This window comes from Trematomus bernacchii, unplaced genomic scaffold, assembly GCF_902827165.1.
Source record: "Trematomus bernacchii unplaced genomic scaffold, fTreBer1.1, whole genome shotgun sequence".
NCBI lineage: Eukaryota > Metazoa > Chordata > Actinopteri > Perciformes > Nototheniidae > Trematomus > Trematomus bernacchii.
The window spans coordinates 6,275,134-6,300,768 of NW_022988098.1; the positions used below are offsets into that span (position 1 = coordinate 6,275,134).

Below are 25,635 nucleotides of genomic sequence, written 5' to 3' on the forward strand. Positions count from 1 at the left end.
AGCTTGCAAAGAATATTATATGTTTATTATACGGTTACTTGATGATTTACAGAAGCACGTTGCCCATAAACTACATGTCCCACAATGCATCTCAAATTAGACATTTTTCTCAGAATTTGACTTTTTTTCTTCTAAATGTGCCTTTTTTCTCAGAATTTGACTCTTTTTTTTAAATGTTACTTTTTTTTAAAATGTCACTTCCTTTATTTGAATTTTTTTCCAGCTTTTATTTTAAAATCATTTTGTGACATTCTTACTGAAGAGACTTGCAATTATTTGCCCCAGACTTCTGCTTTCAGACGTAGTTAATTATGAAATTATTACCCTATCTGATAATAATCCAATGAAGAGGCAATAATGTAATATAATACATTATTTTATATATATATTTATATATAAGTTACAACCGGCTGTTTGAGTGCAGCCATAATGCTGATGTGGCCCGCGATTACATTTAGTTTGACACCCCTGCTCTAGGATGTATGCCAACCCTAATTCTGATCTCTAACCAATGAGCAACAGCCAATATGTTTTATTGCGTTTTAGCAAAACGTTTGGTCCTTGTCGGAACGAACGCTATGTTAGTCATACATTTCTATAAAACCTGTATGCATTTATTTAAAAAAGGATCCAACAAAGAAATAATCACTGCAGTCTGAGCTGATAAAATCCTCTCCTGTGGAGCCGAGCGCCTGGAGAATACTCCGGTCCCAGCAGGATAGATCAGCCCCAAAGGGCTCTCCATGCATAGTGGCAAACAAATAATATTTAATCATTGCCTTTTGATATTAGAGAAGTGCCATTTAACATACTGGACGTGTTAGAGGATGACAAATGCACATTCATGTCACTGAAAACAAGTAGAGGACGAGTGGCATGTAAAGCATTTCCTCAGTGGCATTGTCGTCACTGTTGTAACTTATTTTATTTAAGGCAGTAAAAACATTTGTTTATTTGCCTCTTGAGAGAAGTTAAGGGTAAAATGTTTCACAGGAAATGCTTTTATTTTGAAGTGCTAGTATGTGTCCTGCTCTTACACCTTCCTGTTATGATTTGGAAATTAATAAGAGTATGTCGAGTGCATTTTCTCCGTCTTCCACCGTTCTTGTTGGAAACTATTAAATTAATAATAATAATAATAAGTAAACACGTTCAGTTTGGACAAGATTCGCTTGGTTCTTCATTCGAAGCTTCTATTATACAACAGTCACATACCGCTTTGATTGGAACAACTGTTTGAAAGTTATGAGAGATGCATCTCCACTGGCTGAGAGGATGATGACTCAACACCACACCCTACAATTTACGTTCCACTTCACCCAACCTTTTGGTTCTTGTTCTGTATATATGAATAGAGATAGCAGGAGCTCTTCGAGTACCCCTTCACTGACTGAACGCTTTGAACCTAAGTACAGCTCCAACAGACTGAGAAAGTATAAAATACTCCAGGAAACTCAACCTCTCAACACTTTGAAGCACACACGATTGAGGCTTTTTGCGTCAAGAACTAAACACCACTACAAAAGTCGTGAACATGGCAGGATTCACTTTTGAGAGGGCAGTGTTTTGCCCTTTTGCCTCACTCTATCTTGGAGAATGCACTCGGAGCGTCGGGATCCTGATCACCATTTCGGTCTTTTTTTTCATTAATGACCGCCTTGCCGCACATTATCCCGCCTCTTGTTTGGCAACTTACTAAATAAACTATTGACCTGATTTTGAATACTAATTCAATCATTTTTGTATTGATTTAAAAATCATCGTATTGCTTCCACTAAGAACAAAAAATAGTCCAAGTTCCAAGTTGGTACGATAGCAACGTAGTGAAGGCAGCACTGATCTGGGTTTTCTGTAACTGTCCAAGTCTTTTCACATTTTCATTTCCATTAACCAGACTTTAAACACTGACAGAGCCCATACTGTTTTCCCGTTATTGTTGACTTCCTGTCTTCTTCTGTAGATTTCTCTGACGTCTTTTAGCCTCTTTCCTTCTCTTGCGTTCTTTTTCTTTTCTTTACGGGGAGAGATTAGCCATCATGAATCCAACGTTTCGTACTCCCCACAAATATAACACAAGTATTCCATGGTGTTTCTGATGGAGAAGACAAATCTTTGTTGTCCACATCTGACGTCGAATTGACCGGACTTCTTCCTGCGGATTGATATGATTGCACATAGTCCCTTGATCCTCCTTCACAACGGTCTGTCAGTCGGTCAAAACCTCTGGAATGTCCAAATTGAACAATAAGAATTAAGTATTTGACTAAGCTGTGTAATAATTGGACTGTAGAGTAAACAATATTTATCAAACTAAAAAAAACGACCTATTATTTTTCGCAGATAAACTCAAAAGGTCATGTTTGATCTGTTCCCCTCCTATTTGGAGAGATTTCAAGCAAGTTCGGATTGAAAAAGCTAATTAGAAAAGTTTGTTTGTTATGTGGCGTGTTTGAAGGATGACATTTTAAACCAAGCTGATGTGTACATTTATATTGATAGCAGTATTAAACAATGTATGTACAGACATATTAATGCTACACTTTCACACTGCATCTCTGCAAAAATAACAATCTAATCATTCCCATAATGAAAATTGGCTTTCATTTATTTCTGTTACGATCTGGTGCTATATAATTCGAAATGTACTTGATTTTCACACTGTTGATAACGCCCCTTGGAGAGGTTCCAGACTAATTGGATGAAATGTGGTCATGCATTGTCATTTATTTTCATAAAGGACAACACACATTTATCCCTATTTCTGTAAATATGCCAATGTTAGGTAGCTGGCTAATTTCCACCTGCCAGGCTAAAAGGGTCCCTGGTAAGTTGCCCACCAGCATTGTCTCTGATTGAAAATGTAACAGTAATGGTTTTAATGTTACTGCATGACTTCCTACATTTCACTAAGCCCTGAAACTTCAGTGATGTCCAGCTTTCCACATTACTACTCCAAAGGGCTGGTGCTTTTTACACCAAGGGTCATCGTTTTTATAAGAGATGTATTACATTTTGACTTATCCAACTTACTCTTTAAAAGTGTGTCATGTTATACACAAGTCAGTAACCTTCCCTATATCAATGGATGTCACAGAGCAGGGCGAGTCGCTTACATGACTCTAAACCACAAAATGTAGTTATTTAACAAATGAGGTGCTTATTATAGGTGTTAAAAGTACCACTAGGTTTCTACTGTGATGTATTTGTTGACCAGGTATGCCAATTTCTAACAGCTTTCATTAGAGCAGTATCCACTTAATTCCTTACACTCTTGCTCCTGTATTTTCCTGATTGGACAAAGGCTTTAGCAAACATTCCTTTCATTAACAGAAAAGCTCCTGTTTCCTACACCAGACTACTTTCTGGAAGAAATTCCCAAATTATTAGGCAGATTTTTATGCATGTTCTTTGGTAGCTTCAGCTGCTATTGATAATTTGGGGTTCAGTTGGGAGCAATCTTTAGACGTAACACATTCTGTTGTCTTCATCTCAAATGTTTTCTACTATGCAGAGAAATATAATATGAGGCCATCAACTGAAAACATTGGAAGTTTACACTTGACACTGTACTGTAGGCAAAGTCACCCAATCTCTAAATTATCTCCACTGGATTGTGTATATAAATTCAAGCTTGATATAAGAACATAACAATTCAATATCTCTACTATACACACAAACATTGGTATTGTTGAAACACTGGAGGTACTGTATGATGCACTTTCCTGCCACGGTCTCTATAAGACTTTAAGATGCAGCTTAAGTCTCCTTAGATCCCTCTCTTTCATCCCTCTATCGGTGTTTTTAGATTCGTAGCAAAGTTGACTAAACTCCTTTTGCTCAGGTATTCTCCCAAGCGATGGTATAACTGCTTTAATTAAACTGCTGGTTTTAGAAAAAATCCCCTAGATGCATCTGTTATCAGCAACTCCAGGCCCTGTCGCTAATCTGCTTTCCCGAGCAAGATCGCTGAAAACCTGTGTGCAGCCAATTGAATAAGTACCTACTCTCCGGCCATCTGTTTGACATTTTCCTGTCTGGGTTTCCTGTCTCGTGTCAGGGTCATAAATAATTTCCCTATGAATACAGATTCTGAAATGCCTTCTTATCATTTCTTGCTCCCAGTGCATGCTTTTAGTATTGTTAGATACAGTATCATTCAAAATGCAGGTTTGACTGCCTCAGGAATTACAGTAGAGCAGCTGATAGTATGGACGTTTTTTGGTCCTTGAAACACTGGCTAAGCATATTAAAAGACTTAACTGAGACAACCCCAGAAGTCTTTGGTTTGAATAAACTCTATTCTGATTTGACTGAAAACAAATTGGCCGAATCTTGGCCTGAGTGTACACCAGAAGCCCAAAAATATTGCCTGTTGCCCCCAAAACATATCATTGACAGCCAATAGATTACGAGATTCGTGACAAGCTATATGCACTCTATAAATAATACTCTATTCTACAATATTCTCATTATAAGCACATAGTGTGTCTCTTAATAGGAAATTGGCTAAATAAATAAGGTTTGATTTGACACAGATGCAACAATTTTGTACCGGCTTATGTTTTATAAATGGAAAATGGAAAAAGGTGAAAGATGCTGAAGGTCCGTTGGTAACCTTCCTATCTTTGGTCAAGGTTCTCTTCTGGGAGGAAGGGTCTGAGCAGAGTGAAGCGGAGGCAGCGAGGGTTATCGACACCACGGCTCTGCTCTCCGGCTTGAAGGGCAGCTCAGCCTATCAGATCGCAGTCAGAGCCCAGAACAGCGCCGGCCTCGGACCCTGCAGCCACGCTCTCAACATCACCACCAAGAAACCACGTGAGGCCAACCACAAAAGCTTTATGTCTTTTTTCTTGCTTAGCCTTTTAGTCGAATCCCTTTCCACAGTAAGAGATATTTTTAAATACATTTACTCCAATGCCATACTGAATGTATGTTGGACTCATTGCTAGACTCAATACTTCTGTCTATACTGGGCCATGGAGTAGATGGTAGAAACAATTGAGGTAATGTCCTCTCAACTATCTGTGATTATGGAGGTATAGTGAGGAAAATAATTGTATTTTAAATGTATATTTAAAGTACTTGCCGGGAGTCATCTCCTCTGCAAACGATATATTACATTGTATTTTTTTTTTTTTAAAGTAACAGACTATTATGATATTATGGATGTTTTTAGGCGAATACTAATAATAATGGTTACATTTGTATACTTTTTAATACAGTATGAACATTACAGTGAAAAAACACATGATGTAGATTCATAATTTATATATATGTATCTGATGTTTTTCACCTGAAAACATAACAGCAGTAATACTTCCTAAATCAGGATCACTTCTAACTCCTAAGATTATGACGCAGTAAGACTTTTGCTGCTTCAGGCTGAACGATTCATTTTATCCTAATTAGCTGTGTTTTCGCACACATAAATAAGAGCATGCATTTCCTATTTGTCTTGACCTCTGTTTCTCCCAGGTGAGTTCCAGGAGGTTAACGAGTATTTAGTTTGAAATGTATTCTGCTGCTGCACCACCAGATGATTACAACTGTGGTTTGTGCATTCATTTGTGAACCTTGTGTCTATTTAATTACACATCTTGCAGCTCCAAGTCAGCCTCCGGGGAATATTGAGTGGAACCTGAGCAACTCTAAGATCTTTCTGAATTGGCAACATGTCAAAGCGATGGAAAATGAGTCTGAGGTGACGGGATACAAGGTGAGTTTGTCAGAATAAAAGCAGAAACTCCAGAACTGGAAAAACAAATAAAGCGTCAGCAGCTGTCATGCCAATAAATGGCTTTCTCATCGCAGTGGAAAGATAGACCTCAGCACTCCAGTGTGCATTATGGATTGGCCCTGTCTGGCCTTTCAAAATTAAAAGATCTGTTCCAGGTGATAAAACCAAAGGCGTCATGCCACAGACAGCTTAAGCTTCTTCCAACACGCACAACAATGAATCATATTTGATTCCCTTTGCCTACTTTGGTGTAGGAAAGACACAACATTGATAATGCTTTCCATAAACATGTATCATTTATTCTCTAGAGAAATGAAGCCATGCTTATTTAATGATAAGTATTGCCTGTTGACAGGAATAGATTCATACTTTTTTGCAAAGGAACTGCAGTGAGTCAAAGGTAATCAAATACATCACATATTCTTCATGTTTTTAAAACTCTATGGACAGTTTTGCCGCGTGTTTCTTATCAAGTATGAAATAAAACATGCTGGATTTTGATTAAGATGAAATTAGTAAAATGTATAGAAAGGATGCCTCACATCGTGTTATGAAAATATGTTCCTGCACTTTGAATCAAACCTGCACCTCACAAGGCATTTTAAATCAAATACCTCCTGTAGAGAGGGACTGTGTAACCTCAGATTTCCCTACACACACTTTTCCTGCTTTTGATTTGATTTCAATTTCATTTGTTTTCCCACACACATATTTGGACTGTCGGATGAAGTCCTTCATGCAGTTGCTATGGTTCAAGGTTCAAGGCTTTTATTGTCATGTGTGCATAGCTACAGTGTAGCTATGACAATGGCATTCTTAGGTCACAGGCTCCTCCAACAGTGCAACACAATAAAACAGATAAAATAGTACAAGTAAATACAATAACATAGAATATAATAGTAACAGAATATGATAGAAACTGTGCAGAATAGTCTATATACAGTAATTGTAATTGTAATATTGATATGATATATGTGAGTTGCAAACAGATGAATGCTATCAAAGTCAAAGTCAACTTTAATGTCAATCTTACTCAGTTTGTGTTTACAGACAGAGAGACAGAAATGATGTTTCCAACCATCCCGAATGTAAAATTATACAGTATACAGATATGTATATTAATATGTATAAAGTATGTATATCCTATATACACAATCAACAGACACATTTACACATTAAGATAAAAAAACACAACAATCAATATATACAAAATAACAGTCACTTCAATATCAATATCTTTGGTGCAAGATTGTCCATAAAAGTGTCTTGTGCTGGATTTGTAAGTTCTTTCAAAAGTTCAGGTGTTTTAAGAGTCTTATGGCCTGTGGGATGGGGTCATCAAGTTGTATTTTCCAACTGAAATCAAAGATGAAATGTTAATTGAAAGGCTCCGACTCCCCTCCAGGTTGTGTATCGTCAGAACTGGCACGGCAGGACTTCTGTACTGGAAACCAATAAGACCAGTGTGGAGCTCCACATCCCCTCCGGAGAGGACTACCTCATTGAGATCAAAGCTCTGACTGAAGGGGGCGATGGCACCAGCAGCGGGCCCATCCGCATACCAAAGATGTCCAGTAAGTTGTAAAGACTCGGCAGCATGCAGATGATTGGAGTTGGAATTAAACAGAGAAGCAGAGGGATGGGTGCACTGGGTGTAACTAATCCCCCGTGTGACTGATGCTGTTATCAGCTTCAGCGTAGCTTCAACAAGACCTTCAGAATACATATGTAGAAAATAAGACTGCTCCATTCAGGACAGGTTTTCACTTTGTTGTCCCAGGGCACACAATACAATCACATTTTGTCAAAACAGAATCAGCTTTTATTATCAATTAAGGCTAAATTAGGTATTGTAACAAAAGTATGTTTCCATAGTTAATTTTTTTTTTAAAGGTCCCCTATTATACTGTTTTTCATCAATATATTATAGGTCTCAGATATATACAAAACATGTCTCTGAAGTGTTTTGGCTCGAAATACCAAACAGATCATTGCAGCATCCCATAATCCCCTCTGTTTCAGCCCTGTTTCAAAAGTGCTGATTCTCTGTCTGTTACTTTAGATGAAAATAAGGAGCCCCTCCCCACGCCCCTCTGAGAGATATTTGGTTCAAAAGAACACAATGGTGCTCTAGGAGGAGATTCAGGTGATAAGGGGGGGGGGGGGTTACCTTGGTTAGTGATTGGCTAATGGTTACCAAGCCAAAACATCGTTATGACATCACAAAGTGGCCAACATCTGATCAGCTCATTTTCAGACAGGTTTTTATATAAATGGATCAGGACAGAAAGAGAGAGAATATTTCTTCCTGAAACTTTCAGAATCTCTTTTCACAGAGGGGACACATGTTGATGTAGAAGAGACATGAAAAAGTGGATTTTGCATAATAGGTGACCTTTAAACCTTTTTTTAAATCATTACGATATTTTAATCACGTTATTGGTGATACGTTTTTTTCTTGATTTTAACTCATTTCTATACAAACACACCACATCTATTTCCATCCAAACAAATTAACGTTTTACATTTTTGGAAAAACCTGATTTCTACCCCATATACTGTAATGCAAATGTCATCGAATACTCAATAGACATATCATGTTTTTGTAGTTCCATGCTGAAGTAGACAAGGCCTCTTCAACATTAAAGCAGAAGTCTTATTAAGTGAAGATTGCAACAAAATCTTGATGACTTTGAATCACTGGGTGAGGCCAACATGTTGCGGATATTTGATTACAGCAATTTAACAAATTACTTCGATTACTCTGTGGTCTCTAGTCTGTCTTGTAAAATGCATCTCTAAAGGAAGAACACATTCACATATTGTAATCTGTATGATACACATTTAGATTGCAAATGTAAGTGTTAATCAAAAAGGACGGTTTGCCGTTAAAGTTTATTTTTTCTCTTCTTATAGGTCTGAACTCAAAAGGGTCTGTGTGTCAAGTTCCAATGAAGATTTGCAGTTTTATGATGTTTTCTGTATTTGTAATGTTCATTATGTAGCTTCTATGCCTCTATATCCAGCTCTGGGCACCAGAATGAATATAGTTTATAGTTCTCTTCTACACGTCAGATGTATGGAATAAGAAGGTAACTTGACAATTTTTCAACCTCTGGTTTGTAAATGAAAACTGGACGATGTGTGTGTTCTGACAGGTTGTCAAATGCCCACAAAATGTGTCTGGACTGTTACTCACAGGCAAGAGTACAGTTACAAAACACTTTCATCTGCCTATTTTCAGGACCACTGCAACCCTCCAGGATGTATGAGTTTGATAAACGTGGGGATATGAGTTTCTTATCTATTTCCGTTTCCCCCTTTCACTGTCTGTTTCCACCTATTTTGCCTCAACTCCCAAGTTATTTCTTGGCTTGCTGTGACCTCTGAATGTTACAGACCAAAAGGTACAATTGAGCAAATTGGCTTAAGCATATTTCTCAAAACATCAGAAACAGGTAGAGGATCTAATGTTCTGTCTATATTCGTAGAAAGCCTTAAGCTAGCAACTAACACGATTGAACGATTCAAGATTCAAAGGCTTTAATGTCATATGCACACTAGCTACAGTGTAAAAATGGCAATGAAAATCTTAAGTCCCGAGCTCCTCCAACAATGCAATCTAGTTATATAAGACTTAAAACAGTCAAACTGATTAAAAAATAAAAATAGTGCAAGAAGAAACAGAGTAGAATAGTGCAGATTATGTTGCAGACCAATGTGCAAGTAATGCAGATGAAAATGAAATAAACTATATACAGGTCAGGAAAATAAATAATGACACTGGTTCATACATGAAACAAATACCTGATTATTAGTATTTGTATTTTTGTAAATTTCTTTCACACTACACAACCAAAAAGCACATCACAAGTGAGCTAATAGATTTTAAAAGCATTAGCTCGTCATTAGCCTTCCTACCAAACAAAACTGAAGTTTTTCTCAGAAGAGTAACTGATTTTGTTATTTTATCGCACCCTTTAATATCTGTAAGTCACAACGGAGAGTTACAAAGATACAAAGTCATATTTGATTCAACAAAAGTAAACAGTCTGATATTTGGGTTAGTTATGCTAGTATGCTAGTATGCTAGTAGCATCTGCTTTAGCTTCAAGCTGCTAGCCTTAGTGGTAGTAAAGCAGATTAGGAAAAGGCTACAGAAGTTTGCCAACCCCATATTTTCGTTTTTTTATTTGTATTTTATTAATCTGTCTTCAGCCCCACCATACACTGACTCAAGTGAAATCATTAATGCCAATTTATAAGAATGTTGAATGTCGAAAAATCTCAAATTCTACTTAAAAAACAGAAACTTAAAAAAAAAACACTAGTTAGGGTTCTTTTTGGATGGAACATACATGTTAACAATGACCTGACATTTTCATAAAAAAATCTAATTAATTCACACTGGCCAATACTGATTAGGCAACAAGATTTATTGCATAATACGAAGGGTGTCTCTTCTTGGATTGAAACATCCCATAGTGTTGCTTTCTGTATTAGTTAACATTTCTGTACTTGCTGGTTTATTCTGGGTTATAGCTGTACAGTGCTCTAGTTTCTTCTGATTTCAACCCCAATTACCGTGTGTCACTGAATCCATTAGAACAGACAATCTCCATCAACACTTCAATACATGCCTTCATCATCCTGAGAGTTAAAGACAGCCGTGAATGTTTTGTTGATTTTATACAAGGAAGCGTTTTAAACACTTATCAAGAAACTCTTGAATTTACTGCTTAGATAGGTTGCAGATGTAAACTTAGATGAATTCTTGACATGTTTAACAAAGCTGTTTTGCCTTATCAAGTGTATTAAAAAAATATATATTGTCAACCACTCTTTAAGACATACAAATTGTAATTATTTTTGCTTAAGTGCAGGCTTATCAAATGTGAAATATGTTATTGTGTTACTTCATTACTTTATTTGTAACATTGTATTTTGGGTGATATATTGGCAACAATTGTATTTATTTATATACTATAACACCAAATCTAAAAAGAAACTAGTAGTGTTCCCTACCTCCTTTTTTAAGGATTGTTTTATGCATTGAGCTTACCATAAAACGCTAACATTAGCATCCACTATAACCCAGTAAAAATCAAATTTTACATCTTTGCTGATATATAATTTAATCTAAAACAACATTTGTCTCTGAACAAATTATTTTAAATACAAACAGGCTTACTTAACAGGATAACACTTCATATTGCTGAATAATTTATAGGGAAGGCATTCAGCAATATCTAATATGATGATGAACATAATCTGCATTTCAATATTATTACATTCAAGCAAAGGCTAATTGCCCGGGTGCAAAATAGTTTTAATGAGCATACTTTGTAGGAGACAAGTTCTCAGTTACATTGCTGATTTATTAAAATTGAAATACACAAGGTGTCTTTCCTGTTGTTTGTGATGAAATGTAAATACTTCATTATTTTACACTTGTTTGCTCTGTGCAATTTTCTTTGTTGTGTTTGTATCATGTTCTTCACACACAAAGGGTTTGTCTGTTTCAACAAATCAGTGTGACGTTTTTGGGTATTTCTTTTTTAACAGTAGGTTAATCACAAAAAATGTTAAACAACATCTGTCATTAATAATAGTTGTTGTCCTAAAGAGGAAACATAGGATTTGAATTGACAAACGTAGGAGTATAGAATCAAATGTGCGATAAAAATGATTATTATTTCATTTATATTTATAGTTAATGTGTGTTTTACGGTTCAGAAGATCCTACATCCAACCTCACATCTACATGGAATGTTGTTGCTTTGTAGGATTTACTTTGTGTTGTTTAATTATTATCAATATTACATTTTTTTGTTCAACTTTAGCATTTAAAGTGTCTCTATTTTGACTGAATATCTAAATATGATGTCTCAAATGTGTGTATGATGTCTTTCAATTCTTATTAATCTGCTTCTTCAACATAAACTGCGATTTGTTACTTCAGTAATGTAATACCATTGTATTAATATAATAAGATATCTCTGTGAGATGGCAAAAAGACTGAATAAATTCTTCACATTGAAACTCTTTAATCACTGGATGTGTTTTATCTTGTGTGATTCATACACCTTGCTGGGAGCGAGCAGACTGTTTCTTTGTGGGATTGGTCTCTGGAGACTGCTGTGCAGCCGAGTGGGGAATCACACGAAATGTGGTGAGTAAGTATGCTGAGGGGTCCTCGTCCTGCGGGACTGCAACAGGCTATATGAGTGAGAGAAATAGAGGAGGAGTTTTCCCTCAGGACAGAAGACAAATGTGCAAAATAACGGAATATGTGAGAATGCACAGACTCAGAAGATTTTCCATGAGTCACAAACAAATGCAATCCCACGTACAGTAAAACTGTAAAAAGAAGAGGAATATGTCAGTACTTGTAGCTTTAGGTTATTGAAAATAGGACATATTAACTTTTTCAGGTTCATATTTGTATGTAGTGTCTCTACTGTGACATGTCTCCATGCTTTAATGTTCAAAAAGCTCTTTATTTCTCTCACACTGCCTGTGCTGCAAGCACCTCTTTTCACCCTCTGTCTGAAACCAGAGCCCAGTCTGCTCTGATTGATTGATTGGCGGACTCTATTGTGATTGGTCGACCGCCTAGAGATGTCACACACCTAAGCCTATCCCTTACAATCAATTCACTGATATATTTAAAGTGAATTCATACATTGCATTCAGACAGGACCTGGAACTCTTTACAGCTACATTGTTTTATCCGAGCTTTGTGACTTTACAGTTTTATCCAAACCCAAAAAAAAGCTATGAAACCTACCAGCCAAAAAAAACTCAGAGGAAAAGCGGCAGTCTTGGTGCTGATGAAACTGAACATAGCTCTCAAGTATGAAAGCATTTTTGGAATGGTTTGGACTTTTAGGTGTGTTGATTGGAGCAAAAGAGTAATTTACTGTTCAATGTTACTATAGAAACAGTGTTTTCAGTTTGTCCTTGAATTAACACTGCAGCTCCTCCTCAAGATCCAATTTAAATTCCTGTGTCAATTAATATATAATAGTAATCGCATGGATAAGTGCATATGTGAGTTTGGAAAAGCCAGTTTCAAAGCCAACCAATAGCAAACAGACGTAGGTAATGACAACATCACGTGGATATATTGTGTAGAGTTCTTTATTGCTCTCACATCATTGCAATGTGGAACCAAAACATACAGGATCAAACGTACAAAATGTTAAAAAAACATGATCCTTTGTTCGGACAATGGTTTTGACATTCAGTGAGTTGACAGTAGTTGGAGCATTTTGAATAACACCAATAGTCTTTATTTATACAGACAGTAATATGGCAAACATTTATAACTCCAAGAAAACCATCATCTTATCAAACTGTTTTTTTCTAACGACTTTATTTCAGAGTTCCATTCTCATATTATAACCTGGCATTTCGAGGGACAGGGTATTTAATCAAAGTTATGTACATACGCTCGTAAAGTTGATATCAGTAGCAGAGATCATAGTTGAGGCAGTTAAATGTATGATGGATTAGGCAGTTTATCCCAGGCATTAGTCTTGGGAGATAAAATCAGCGGCGATATGACTCCATGGCGCTCACCGGAAGCTTCCTGATCTTGGCTCAACATCTCTGTATCATAAAGAAATTCATTTACTGTGAACATACAACATGGTGGGATATATTTGGCTTTCTGTAAGACTACAACTAAACATTTTCACTTGCACATTTACAAGGTCAGGGTCCATGATTAACTGTGATAAATGCCATGAACTCCACGAACATACATCAATATATACTTGCCTTCAACTCGTTTCTACTTTACAAAACTGCTGCACAATCTCCTTTGACTTTAAGCCGACTGTTCTGCTGGTGCAAAATTCGGCCTTAAATATGTAAAGCAACTAAAAGAACCAGAGCTTGACTCACAGCTTGAAGCTAATCCCTTATTCATGGATCTCCTGAGAATGGCAGCATACGAGGGGTGGCTTCTTTACCTTTGCTGGGCTGTGCATGTTGTGCCGCTTGAAATCCACCTTTTTCTCATTATTAACAACATGTGGGAAAATCCCAAGGAACGGCTTTGGTCACCTGATAAGCGAGGCATGATCTGTCATAAACTAAACCCAAAAGCTCTTATTTTAGTCAGCACATGGAAACATTCCCATTACGCAAACTCCAAAACACAGCTAGGAAGAGTCAAATATGGAGTGGATTGGTGTGAGGAGGTATGGTATGCAGGACGTTCTGTTCCTACATTGAGTTTGAAAATATAATATGATGTTCATATTGAAAGTGCGTTGGGGGTGGGGAGGAACTGACAACATTTTATGGCATTGTGGAGGTGTAGGCTGCGATGTGTGTCAGAAAGTGACAGTGTGTGGACCTGAGCTGAGCTCTAAAGTAGGGATAAGGTGGTGTGATGGACAGAAGATTGGCTGGGAATTAAAAAGACCATGAGCCCTCTCCAAGCACCATGGGACAGCTGACAGGCAGAGAGCTCTCCTCCAGGTTCACAGGGGAAAGGCCCTATAGTGTGGATGATGACCACTGTTGAAGGCTGGGACTGACAAACGTTGCACTCATCACTATCATCATTTTCTACGGTCTATGGATGGCCACAGTTATTTATACAATCTGACTCTAGTGGTAGGTATTGTGCTGTGGATGCTGATATTACACAATCAAGTATTTCATTTTGTCTTAATTTACATTATTTAATTTCATAATCTGTTCTTGTACATATCCCATATTCTAATGACATGTATATAGACTTTTTGCACTACTTTCTATTTTGTATTTTTGTATTTTATTATATATGTTGCATTGTTGGAGGAGCTCAGGTCAGAATAATTTGTATTGCCATTTCTACACTGTAGCTTTGTGCTTATGACAATACAACCTTTGCAATTGAAAGTGGATTCCCGGGGGGGGGGGGGGGGGGGGGGGGAACCAATTACTAGAAACAAATCTGCCCATCATTAATCTCTAAGAAACTGATATTACAAAACTGGAAAAGTAAAGAATCACCCACTCTATACAAATGGAAAATGTTAATGAAATATTATTTGAACATAAAAAAAACAATGTCAATAGATATCAACAAGGAAAAATAATTCAACATAATATGGAACACAATTTACGAAGCTCTGTAGAGGAGATGAGCCACAGTACCCAACACACTTTCACTCCGTAAGCGTCCAGGAGCGACGCTTGGTCAGGGTCCCGTGGCGTCCAATTGTGACGCGCCGAGGCTCCTTCAGCTTCATAAACGGACGCAAAGAGCTTTCAACTGATTGCAATGTATTCCCATCGGCGGCGGTATTTGACGCTTAGGGAAGCACTGCATTCGTTTGTGTCGGAGGCTGTTAAAGGCAATGTGAGCGTCCATTCCCATTGGATAACGGAGAATTGTACACCCGGAAGTAAGTATTCCCCTTACTGTCGATTGATTTGACAGTGATATCTCCACTACTCATCAACTCAAAAACACCAGATTACTGTATCCTTGTTAATTTAACGACATTGATAGGTTTTAGTGTGTGTACAATGCTTTTGTCACGTTTTCCCCTTCAATTCTGAGAAACAAGTCATTTTCTATGAGTTTTGGATGGCCGAAGACACATTACCCACAATCCTCTGTAGCAACCATAGACTGTATAAAACAATTAAATAATACATTATTCCGAGTGTGCTTGCTTTTCTTTTTGAAAGTCATCACATAACGGCATTGTAATACACGTTTCGGCTGCATTAAATATTACATATCTGCCGTAGTTAACTATGTATAGAGCCCTGATGACAAGACTTCTAGACAAACAGGAACTGCCGCCAAAACTGAAAACTTGACGTGGATCTTAAATATATAAGCAATTAAACAACATCTTACATTTCTTTTCACACAATACGTCTCCTTGCAGTATCAACACTAATTCGACTGACTTTTATATTTGATCCAATTGGTAGATAGGCTGTATTTACGCCATAACGGTGCACAGCTGATAGAAAGGGACACCTACTGGTTAAAGCACGTTATTGCATTTTATAATTTTATTATTAGATATTGAAGTGTCATGAAGTCTTGAATGTAATGCCATTTTACCGTCACTCATCCTGTTAAAAAAAATTAAAAAATTAAAAAGAAGAAACGTATCTGCCTAAATGTAACCACATTCTCAGTCGACACTCATGCGTAGCCATAACAACACACTGGTTTTCTTTGTGTTTTAAAAGTAGAGTTTAACAAGACCTTTGAATCCGCCACCTTCAAGGAGTTGGGCGGGAACGATATATAACGAGTTGAAGTATCGTTTTTATAGTAATCTATGTCAGGTGTGTTAATACAGATAATCTTGATTTGAGATATAGCTCAGACCAGTGTTTTGACCTTAGTACTATGGCCGCCTGGTTTAGCCAAGTTTGTCTCTCTCCTGAAGGACAATACAGACTATGGAAAGGAGGTGAAATTGATGGCTTGGTTGATATTTGGAGAGAAGCATCAATTTTAAGTCAGAAATAGAGAGCAGACATCAAAACCAGAATCGGTTCAAAACAAGCTGTGACATCTTTTGTTACTGTCACTGTACAAACAGTCTTTTCAACATGGCTGTCACTTCACATGGTGTCGTATTGGTTACATCCTAGAATAGACATGAAGAAATACATCCAAAACAGCAGCAATGGTCCGCCTTGTGAATATGGCCTATTTTATCTGTGACAATACGATTCTGTAGTTTTGAATGTTTCCTATACAACCTGCTGTCAAACAATACAGCATGTCTTCTACATTGTAAAATTCCTGGTGAGTATATATTCATATTCTCTCACTCCTCCATTATTGATTAAGTGCTGTAGGGCTTTCACCCTATGAAAAAACAATAATCTCATGAATCCACTATCAAATGTTTTATTTCTTCCTGAGGCAAAGTGTGAACTTTTTGCCCTTTCAAGCGGTTTCGAATCAAAACAGAGCAAAAATGTGTTCTTATCGGTTATACAGTACTGCACGTATGCCATTAACCTCGGAAATCTCCGGGGATTTGGATCGCCATGTTGTTCACTCCTTTGTAAATTATTGTTCAGCAAAGCAGGAGTTTATATGCCATCGTATCACCAATATGTCATCTTACTTACCACAGAAGCTTGTAATACATACACATAAGAGCAGATTTTCACAGTTTGGAGTAAACTAAATTATTCTCTCTTACATTGAGCAAATAAATAACACAACACATGTCCTCTTAAGTTTGATTAAATCCACCATTTGTGATTTCATTTCGTTAACACCCATTGATTTATGGGATTCTCCAATGTTTTTCATTGTTGCTTATTGCCTTATTGCTTTGGCAATATTCAACATAATTCTTCCTTTAATGCAAGTTATAATAATAGTTTTAATACATGTTTACTTCGTTGAAGTTCACTCAATTCTGCCTCATTTATTTTTCTTCATTTTCTTACGGCATCAGTAATTACACACTTTATCTCTATTCTAGAATCCAGAGTCTAAAAAAACACAAATTACAGCACATCTTTATTTACTATTTATATTTGTTCATATTGTTTCTAGGCTTATATCTTACACTTGTGTAAACAGTCTGATTAGATCTGCTATGGACTTATTTGGCTGACAAACAAACAAACAGCTTATTTAATATGCTCTGTATGATTGAAGATTATGAAGATAAACAATGATATATGAAGGCAATGCACAGCCCTCATATAATGCTGCTTCTACATGGCTAGATTAGATGGGTTTATTTAATATTTGCTGTGGCGTTAATGCATGCATGTGTGTGTGAAAGCTGCTCATCTATCATTGTGTGATTATTTAAATTGATAACACTGAGCCATTTACTCACCCTGAAGAGGTGCATGTTCAACAGTGAGGAGTTTCAAAATGGATGCCACATTGCCATGGGGAAAGCCCAGAAGGTGACCGACAATGCCATCTGAGAAAAGCCAAAAAGTAATGTGGTTGAAACCGTTTTAGATAGTAGTGGCGTTACATGATCAAGAAACTGTAATTGACAAAACGTATACTACATGACGAGGTCAATATACATACATATATATTTTAAGTGAAAATCTGGTTTATTGAGATTTTGTTAAACTAAAGCCTCACACAACATAAGGTAGACATTTATCTAGCAGTTTGCCTCCAACAGTTGTTCAAATGCACATGTTTTTTTACATGAATCACACTCTGTGTCTGGCTAAAAACAGAGAGTAGCCCCCAGTAATATGGTGACTAACTGCATGGGGTCCACATCCAGGACACTTTGCTGTCTGACCAAAAGCAGACGCCATATTCCTTCATTTATGCCCGTTTGTTTGAGTCAATTCAAGTACATTATATTTATATAGCCCAACAAACAGTTTTTTCTAAGATACTTTACAATCTGAACAGCACCCTCTGTCCTATACCCTTGAATCAAATAAGGAAAAACTCCCTCTTAAAATAACCTTTAATGGGCAAAACATGAAAGAGAAATCTCAGGTAGAGCAAAAGAGGAGCAATCCTTCTCCAATCCTTGTGCAAGGATAAACCAACATGGTATTACATCATAATAATAATATAACATTTTTCAATGTAAACATATGTAAAGAATATGGTCCTTGGAGAAGGTTGAGAAACGTCAGATTGTATTGACATGTGCAAGTCTTACATTCTCTACTGTGTTCTAAAGAACAGAGACAGTTTCATCCCACAGGCCATAAGACTGTTAAACGCCTGAACTTGAAACAATATCATAACATTAATCTGGCTGCTACTTAGAAATTACTTATCTAATACATCATTCCATCACTTGCACTATTTCACTATTTCACTATTTCACTTTTTTTTTACTATTTTTCCTTTTGTATTTACTTATTACTTGCACTATTTTGTTGTGTTTATCTGTTTTATTGTGTTGCACTGTTGGAGGAGCAATCTTAGGTCAATCTCAAGGTTCAAGGTTCAAGGTTCTTTATTGTCAATCTGACATAGCTACAGAGTAATTATGCAGTTGAAAATCTTATGTCACAGGCTTCTCCAACAATGCAACATAATAACATAACATAATAACAATAAGAGCATGAGCAATACAAAAATAATAATAGTTATAAAAATGAAATAAAGTTATGATGTGGAATAGTGCAGTACGAGTCTATATACAAGTTATTGGAATGATATATATATATATTAGGTATTAGATACATACTACTGAGTAGCAGATGAATGTTTGATGTTTCAACAGTTCAATTTTTTAACAGTCTCACAGTCTCACTCAGTATCTTAGAGTGACCTAAGATTTTCATCGTCATAACTACACTGTAGCTATGCACATATGACAAATAAAAGCCTTGAAACCTTGAAACCTTGAAACCTCTAGAAACTAAATTCAATGGTGAATTATCCTTTGGACTCTTAAGACGATCACAAACCATTTCACTTTCATGGACAGGCCAACCGTTTTTAATGGAACCAGACTGCAAAACTAAATCAAACAGTGGAAGTTGAAGTTGGTGGAGACCAAAATGAAGCTCAAAGGAAAAGTTTCTAAGATGGACAGAAACGCAGCTCCAAAAGAGTGCTAATGGTAGGTCTGTCTTTTCTAGTTGTGTGAAAAAGTATGCTGGAACGTTAGCTATGAAAACTTCATAAAACGTGTTTGTACTGCATGTGGATGAATGACAGCGCTACGATGATAAAGCCTCCACACTGTTATCAATACAACTTAATTCCATCATCTGTCAGTATAGACTGTGTTCTGCCTTAATCATCACATCCCAGCTTCCACTGCACTCTTTTAATTACCAATCTGAAGATTGCCATTTGTGCTTTCTGTGAAGCAGTTGTCTTCAAAGATGCAATTACTGAGACAACCAATTGCTTCAACATCATTAAGATGCTTGGATGTTAGAGAAACAACTAAGCTTGTTGGCCATTTTAGTAGACTTGGAAAATAATACTTTGAAACGTTGGAACCAAACAATTTGAATACACTTTCTAATGTACATTCGGTAGTACTCCTTAATCGCCCTGTCTTAGTTTCCGAGCTCTCTTCTTCCTGTCCTTAAGCTCTGTTCTGATCCTGGCTTTCTTCTTGGGAATGCATATACTGTATTGCTTATTGTTTCCTTGGTAACCAGTGTGTGTACTGTGTTGACATGTGTCGGAAATATCCAATGCTAAATGGAGGCTGTTAAAGACTGATTTTTAATCACTGATTTTGGCCACTCTTGTTAATTTTCTAATTGGAACAGTTGTTGTTACTTGTGATAACACATCAATCCAATATAGGGTTAGGGTTAGCCGTGGGGTGAGTGTTGACTTTCCCATGCCAACTGCACATATATTTGTATTTTTTATAATAACTGTAAATAATATGAAGGCTGTTCTCCTCTCTACAGATGGAGCCTCTTATTTTGGACCCCAGCATACAGCTTCCTGCCGACTGCCAGCCAGTTGCCAGCCAGTTGCCTGCCAAAGACCAGTATTCAGGAATGTTAGGCCCTCCCACTATTCTCCAATTTCAGGGTTTAACCAGGAGATGGCGCTATATATTAAATAACTAAGACTTAGTTTTTCACAATAGAAAATGCAGATATTATATAAAAAACTAAAGTTAAAATCTTGTTTTTAATGCCCCAAGAGCAATAACATCTTGTCACAAGCTTTTTGGAAGAAAAAGACTGACTCAAGAGACCTGTAGTTGACTAATTACAGGCCTCAATAAAGTTCTGCCATTGGTTGTGAAAAACAACGGTGGACATAGTGGAAAGTGAAATTGACATTGTCGAATTTAATAAAAATACAAAATAATGTATCTGTGTACGTGTTTTACTATGTGATCTGCACTTATCAAACATCTAATTAAGGCGAGACACCCCAGGTGAATAGGGTATTTTTAACTTAAAGATATCAGCTAAATATTTCTCCAGTTAATTACTTACAATAAGGCAATTGTTTTTTGTATTACAAGTTTTCTGAAATAGCATGTTTAAATATCCAAATGAACCATTATCTCATGAAATATGCGCATATTTTAACACATTTCAGGAACCGAAATCTGAACTTTGGATAAAGCCAGGATCAAAATTATTGTTTCATTTTGTAGTCATATTAGTATCTAAGGCTTTTACAGAAGGGATTTTGGATATCTCTTTGTATCACTCCATAAATCAGAAAATACTGTCAACAGCCCTAAAATATCAATTTTCACCATGTTTTTAGGTATAAAATGTTATATAATTCAGGCTATGAATTATATATGACCAAACCCTTCTGTAAAAGCCTTCATAATATTGATAGGAATATAACTGGAAGGTTTGGTGTATGTAACTGCTGAGTGATTCTACAATTTAGGGTACATTCCATGTCCATTGATGTCCATTGATGATAATTATAATTATTCTAACTATTTTCTTCAAAAATATCATATTTTGCCTATTATTGGAAAGCATGTTATAATATCACACAAACATTATGTGCATCCTATGCTTTATTTAGCTTGAAATGTGTCATGATGTTCTTAAATTGTCAGTTTTTGCTATGTCCGTTTTTCAGTTGAGGGTGTCTTGGATTCAAAATAATGAATAAAAACCATTAAAGTAAATTTAAAAAATGATTCATTTATTTCAAAAGTCTAAATACTAAAGAATAATAACATATTTTTAATTGATTTCCCCCTTTAAATAATTTAAATATCTTAATATATGAATGTCCGCAAAAGTTCTGTCAACTATGTTACTAACAGAACTCCCCCCTTTAACTCAAAAATTGTTTGTCCCAATACCATGTCACCAGCATCACATGATGCCATGTTCCTCTTTGGCAGACATTTTGAACACACTGTGGTGATTGTCCTCTACATTTTTACAATATTTTATGTATAATAGCACATGGTCAATTAATATACTCATTGACAATCAACAATGTTACGTACATTGTTATGGTTTACAATTGTTTAATGATTTTAATTCAATTATATGTGCAAATGTGATGTTAACCTGTTCAAGAAAATGACAGGTGGTCATCCAGGCAAGGCCTACCATTGAAATGATGGGTCAAAATAGGGAAATTGTCAACTAGGTTACCTGTCAACTGAGTTACCCAGTACTGTAATAACTGTAGTAACTTAGTTGACAGGTAACCTAGTTGACAATTTGTACGACATGTAGACGTCATTACACATCATTATCAATGGAATTTTGCACTTCTGCCTTGAAATTAACATAGTGCTGATGGTTAATAATGTGTCCAGTCAACTATGTTATTTGCGTCAAATGTTTGACTTTCATTGTCAACTATGTTGCACCTCATTTTTTCAAATTTAAAATATCTAAAATAGTGCTTCTGATATCCTTTATAGTATAATGTATATCTACACAGGTTGGAGTTTTACATGACATCTCTTAAAACTATCAAAATGACCTGTATGGTAGTTTTATAATACAAAATATCCCTAAACTTAATGACAGTGCTGAACATATCACATGAAAAAACAAAACTTTAATACAATTATTTTTTAAACTTTAAAAAATCTTTGGATATATGGTAGAATAGACTCAAGAGCCTTTCAAATTTGATTTTACTTGAAGTGCAGGACTTAATCAAATGATTGTAATGACATCAAGTTTGTCCGTAACATAGTTGACAAACTGAGTAGTGAAAACATCCTTTCCCTTAAAATAAAAAAATATATAAAAATGTTTAAGCTTTGCAACTAGTGGATATGTTACACTGAGGAATATACTAACTTGAACCACTGATTGTTCTATCTATACATTTTATTTGGCATTAGTAAATAATTATGCACATTTACAGATATTTTACATGATATGAGTGATAACACGTGTTATAAGGGCTATTTCGCACAATAGGTGTGCCTTGAGATTTTTACTTGTCCTTTGGTGTGCCTTGGGCACAAAAAGTTTGGGAACCACTGCTGTAGAGAAATGTAAACGTTCACCATCCCCCACCCGCCTACTGTATGTTGCTTTTTGACATGTAAATGGGTAACTACCCCCCTCTGAGTGAATACCTGTTGTACCTGTCCGGGGCTAAGCCCATAGGACGATGCTCTGATGTCATCACCCTCGCACATTGGTCATATGTTTACAAAAAACGATGTTAACACTTTCTCGTTCTTAATATATGCTATATTTAGGGTCGATATGTGTTGAATTTACTTTAAAATAGCAGATCACTGTGATTCACTTCTCCGCGGCTCCTCCGTGCAGAGAGGCCCCCCCCCCGTTGACAATTCACGAGCGTCTAACTCTCTCCCCCCTGTGAAGAGATATCACAGGGGGGGGTTGGGACACACACATTCCGATGGCCAATTCGTTTTAAACAAAGAGTGGGGTGGGGGCTGGTGAACGGTATGGTCAATGTTTGTAAACACTGTGACATTTTGACTTTATTTGATCATTTCAGTTAAAAACTAACGTTCATATTTCATATTACTGTTTTGCCTGGCTGGACCTGTAATTTACAGGAAAGGAGTGCACGCTACTAAAGAGACACGCTACCATGGAAACCAAACAATGGTGTTGCTGTATTGAAGTCCGAGTGGAAACAGTCATATTTGGAGCGTTATGTTAGAATGAAACAGCGAGGTCGTGACTCACAAAAAAAAAGTGTTACTTCACTAACTGTAAGCTTGTCACTCAGAGTAACCTACAGTTAACTTAACTGTTGGAAAAGAAAGATCAGAGTTAGGAGTGTGAACACACAGCTGAGAGCTGCCGTTTCATTCTGACTGTTTAAAAAACGGTAACAACGGACTATTTTTCTTAGCGGATGCATGTAAATTTAAATCAATACAAATATTTTCTAAATCCATAAAAGCATTTTAATTAATATTGGGAGTCATGTCGTTACTTTGTTGAGAATGTGGCCATGTAATAAGCGGGATAATTTGCAGCGACTTGGTCATTATGGGGAAAAATAACACCCAGGGATCAGTAATTTTTAGTGAATTACTGAGTTTAGGCACGTTAATAACATTTTAATGAAGTTGAATACAGTATATTCATATTTGTCAGTGATTTCATGTCAATTCGGCGAACATAAACGATTAAATTAGGATTAAAAATCGAGAGCCGGCTGCTGTTCGTTACGGTAACCCAACTAGGACACTTGACACAGTGGCTTTTGGCAAAGCACACAAAGAAAACAAAAAAAACCGAGAGAGATGAGTTATTGTTATTACAACGTGACTTCACTATTATTTAACAACTATTTTTATTGGGTTCTTTTATTTGGGGTTAAGTACATTGTCAGAATAAGTGAGAAATGGATTTAACTTCTGTTAGACAGCTATCATACTGAATAAATATTTATGCAAAAATGTATGGCATTAATAATGTATATCTAATTACATTTAAAAATGTATGGCATTAATAATGTATATCTAATTACATTAACTGTGAATGTCTTTCATTTTATTTAAAATGAAATAAAATTACATAAAACATTTTCCATAAAAAAGTTGATTCAAGAACAAATCAGTACTTTTCTTATATGACTATTATTGCTAAATTTGAAAGGTCTTTACCAGCTTTGGAATTATATATATATATATATATAGCACCTTCTGCCATCCCATCTCTACTGACATATGGATCTTAACAAAGATCCGCTATACATTAGTACCAGATATACTGTACACGGACATTTTAGTGAACCAGACCAGCTGTTTCCGCCGGGTCTTCGCTTCCCGGGCATCACGTTGTTTACAAGTGTGTTCAGATGCTAAATGACAAGTGCAAGTGACAATTGTTGTCGTCTTCTCTGTGAACGTTTTTTTCTCCGTTATTTTGCCATTTTCAGATTTAAATTTCGAGCGGAAAGCTAACCAGGAAGTAATAATTACTTAAGCGGAGAACGGAGAAAGTAAACGTTACAGCAGGCATAACAACAGCCGGTGTTTATTTTATTATAATATATATCATTTGTTTTAAAGCTCAATATATAGTTATATCCGTGACATATGGATCTTAACAAAGATCCGCTATACATTAGTACCAGATATACTGTACACGGACATTTTAGTGAACCAGACCAGCTGTTTCCGCCGGGTCTTCGCTTCCCGGGCATCACGTTGTTTACAAGTGTGTTCAGATGCTAAATAAAAGTTTAGCTTGTACTTTTGATACCCCGCCTCTCGGCACCACAACATCCAGTTTACTGTATTTCACATGAGCGATGTCGAACATTGAAAAGTCCTTATAAAATCTCTGTTATTAGATCAGTACTTTTCTTATATGACTATTATTGACTTGAACACTGAGAATGTATTTATTAACTTCAGACATTTGAAATATTTGAAATCAGATGAAAACAAACTGTAACGGACCCTGCCGTGTTATCTATGATTACTATGCCTTACTGTACATTCATAATTTCAGCCGGAGGTAGGTGGTAGGCGTTGCGGAGGAGCAGATTGCGAGTGAGGTGCCTGTTCTAAACGAACTATTCCAGCTGTTATAAAGCATTAAATAAAAAGTAAGCAAGGAATACAGAATGTTTCGTTACGTAACTTTGTTGAGAATGTGGCCATGTACATGTAATACATGGGATCATTTGCAGCGACTTGGTCATTGTGGGGAAAAATAACACCCATCCTGATCGTTTCAATGAAGTTGAATACAGAATATTCATATTTGTCAGTGATTTCATGTCAATTCGGCGAACATAAACATCAATGATGATGATTAAATTAGGATTAAAAATCGGGAGAGCCGGCTCGTTCGTTTTTTCCGACTAAACAACATCTATTATTTAGAAGTTGATTTCACATGACAGTGTGGAACCCCACTGCACCCCCTGGTGGATCAATGATCCATTGCAGCTGGCTTCACAATAATTAAATGTATTTATCATGGGGGCGGTATCAAGTCTGACTGGGGGCCGGCCGGCCATC

The 25,635-nt window shown here is 36.4% G+C and overlaps 1 protein-coding gene across 3 annotated transcripts in view; it reads left to right on the forward strand.

Moving 5' to 3' along the window:
• LOC117475527 (contactin-4) overlaps positions 1 to 11,136 on the forward strand; it is a 45,693-nt gene extending 34,557 nt beyond the window's left edge. For 2 of the 3 annotated variants that reach the window (XM_034121770.1, XM_034121772.1), the window contains 4 exons: positions 4,635 to 4,815; positions 5,604 to 5,716; positions 7,143 to 7,311; positions 8,654 to 11,136. In XM_034121770.1, coding sequence (XP_033977661.1) covers positions 4,635 to 4,815; positions 5,604 to 5,716; positions 7,143 to 7,311; positions 8,654 to 8,742 — 552 coding nt within the window. In that variant the 3' untranslated portion in view covers positions 8,743 to 11,136. Of the gene's footprint in view, positions 1 to 4,634; positions 4,816 to 5,603; positions 5,717 to 7,142; positions 7,323 to 8,653 lie in introns of those variants that run through there. The other variant, XM_034121771.1, reaches the window with a different exon arrangement.
• The last annotated feature ends 14,499 nt before the right edge of the window (positions 11,137 to 25,635 follow it).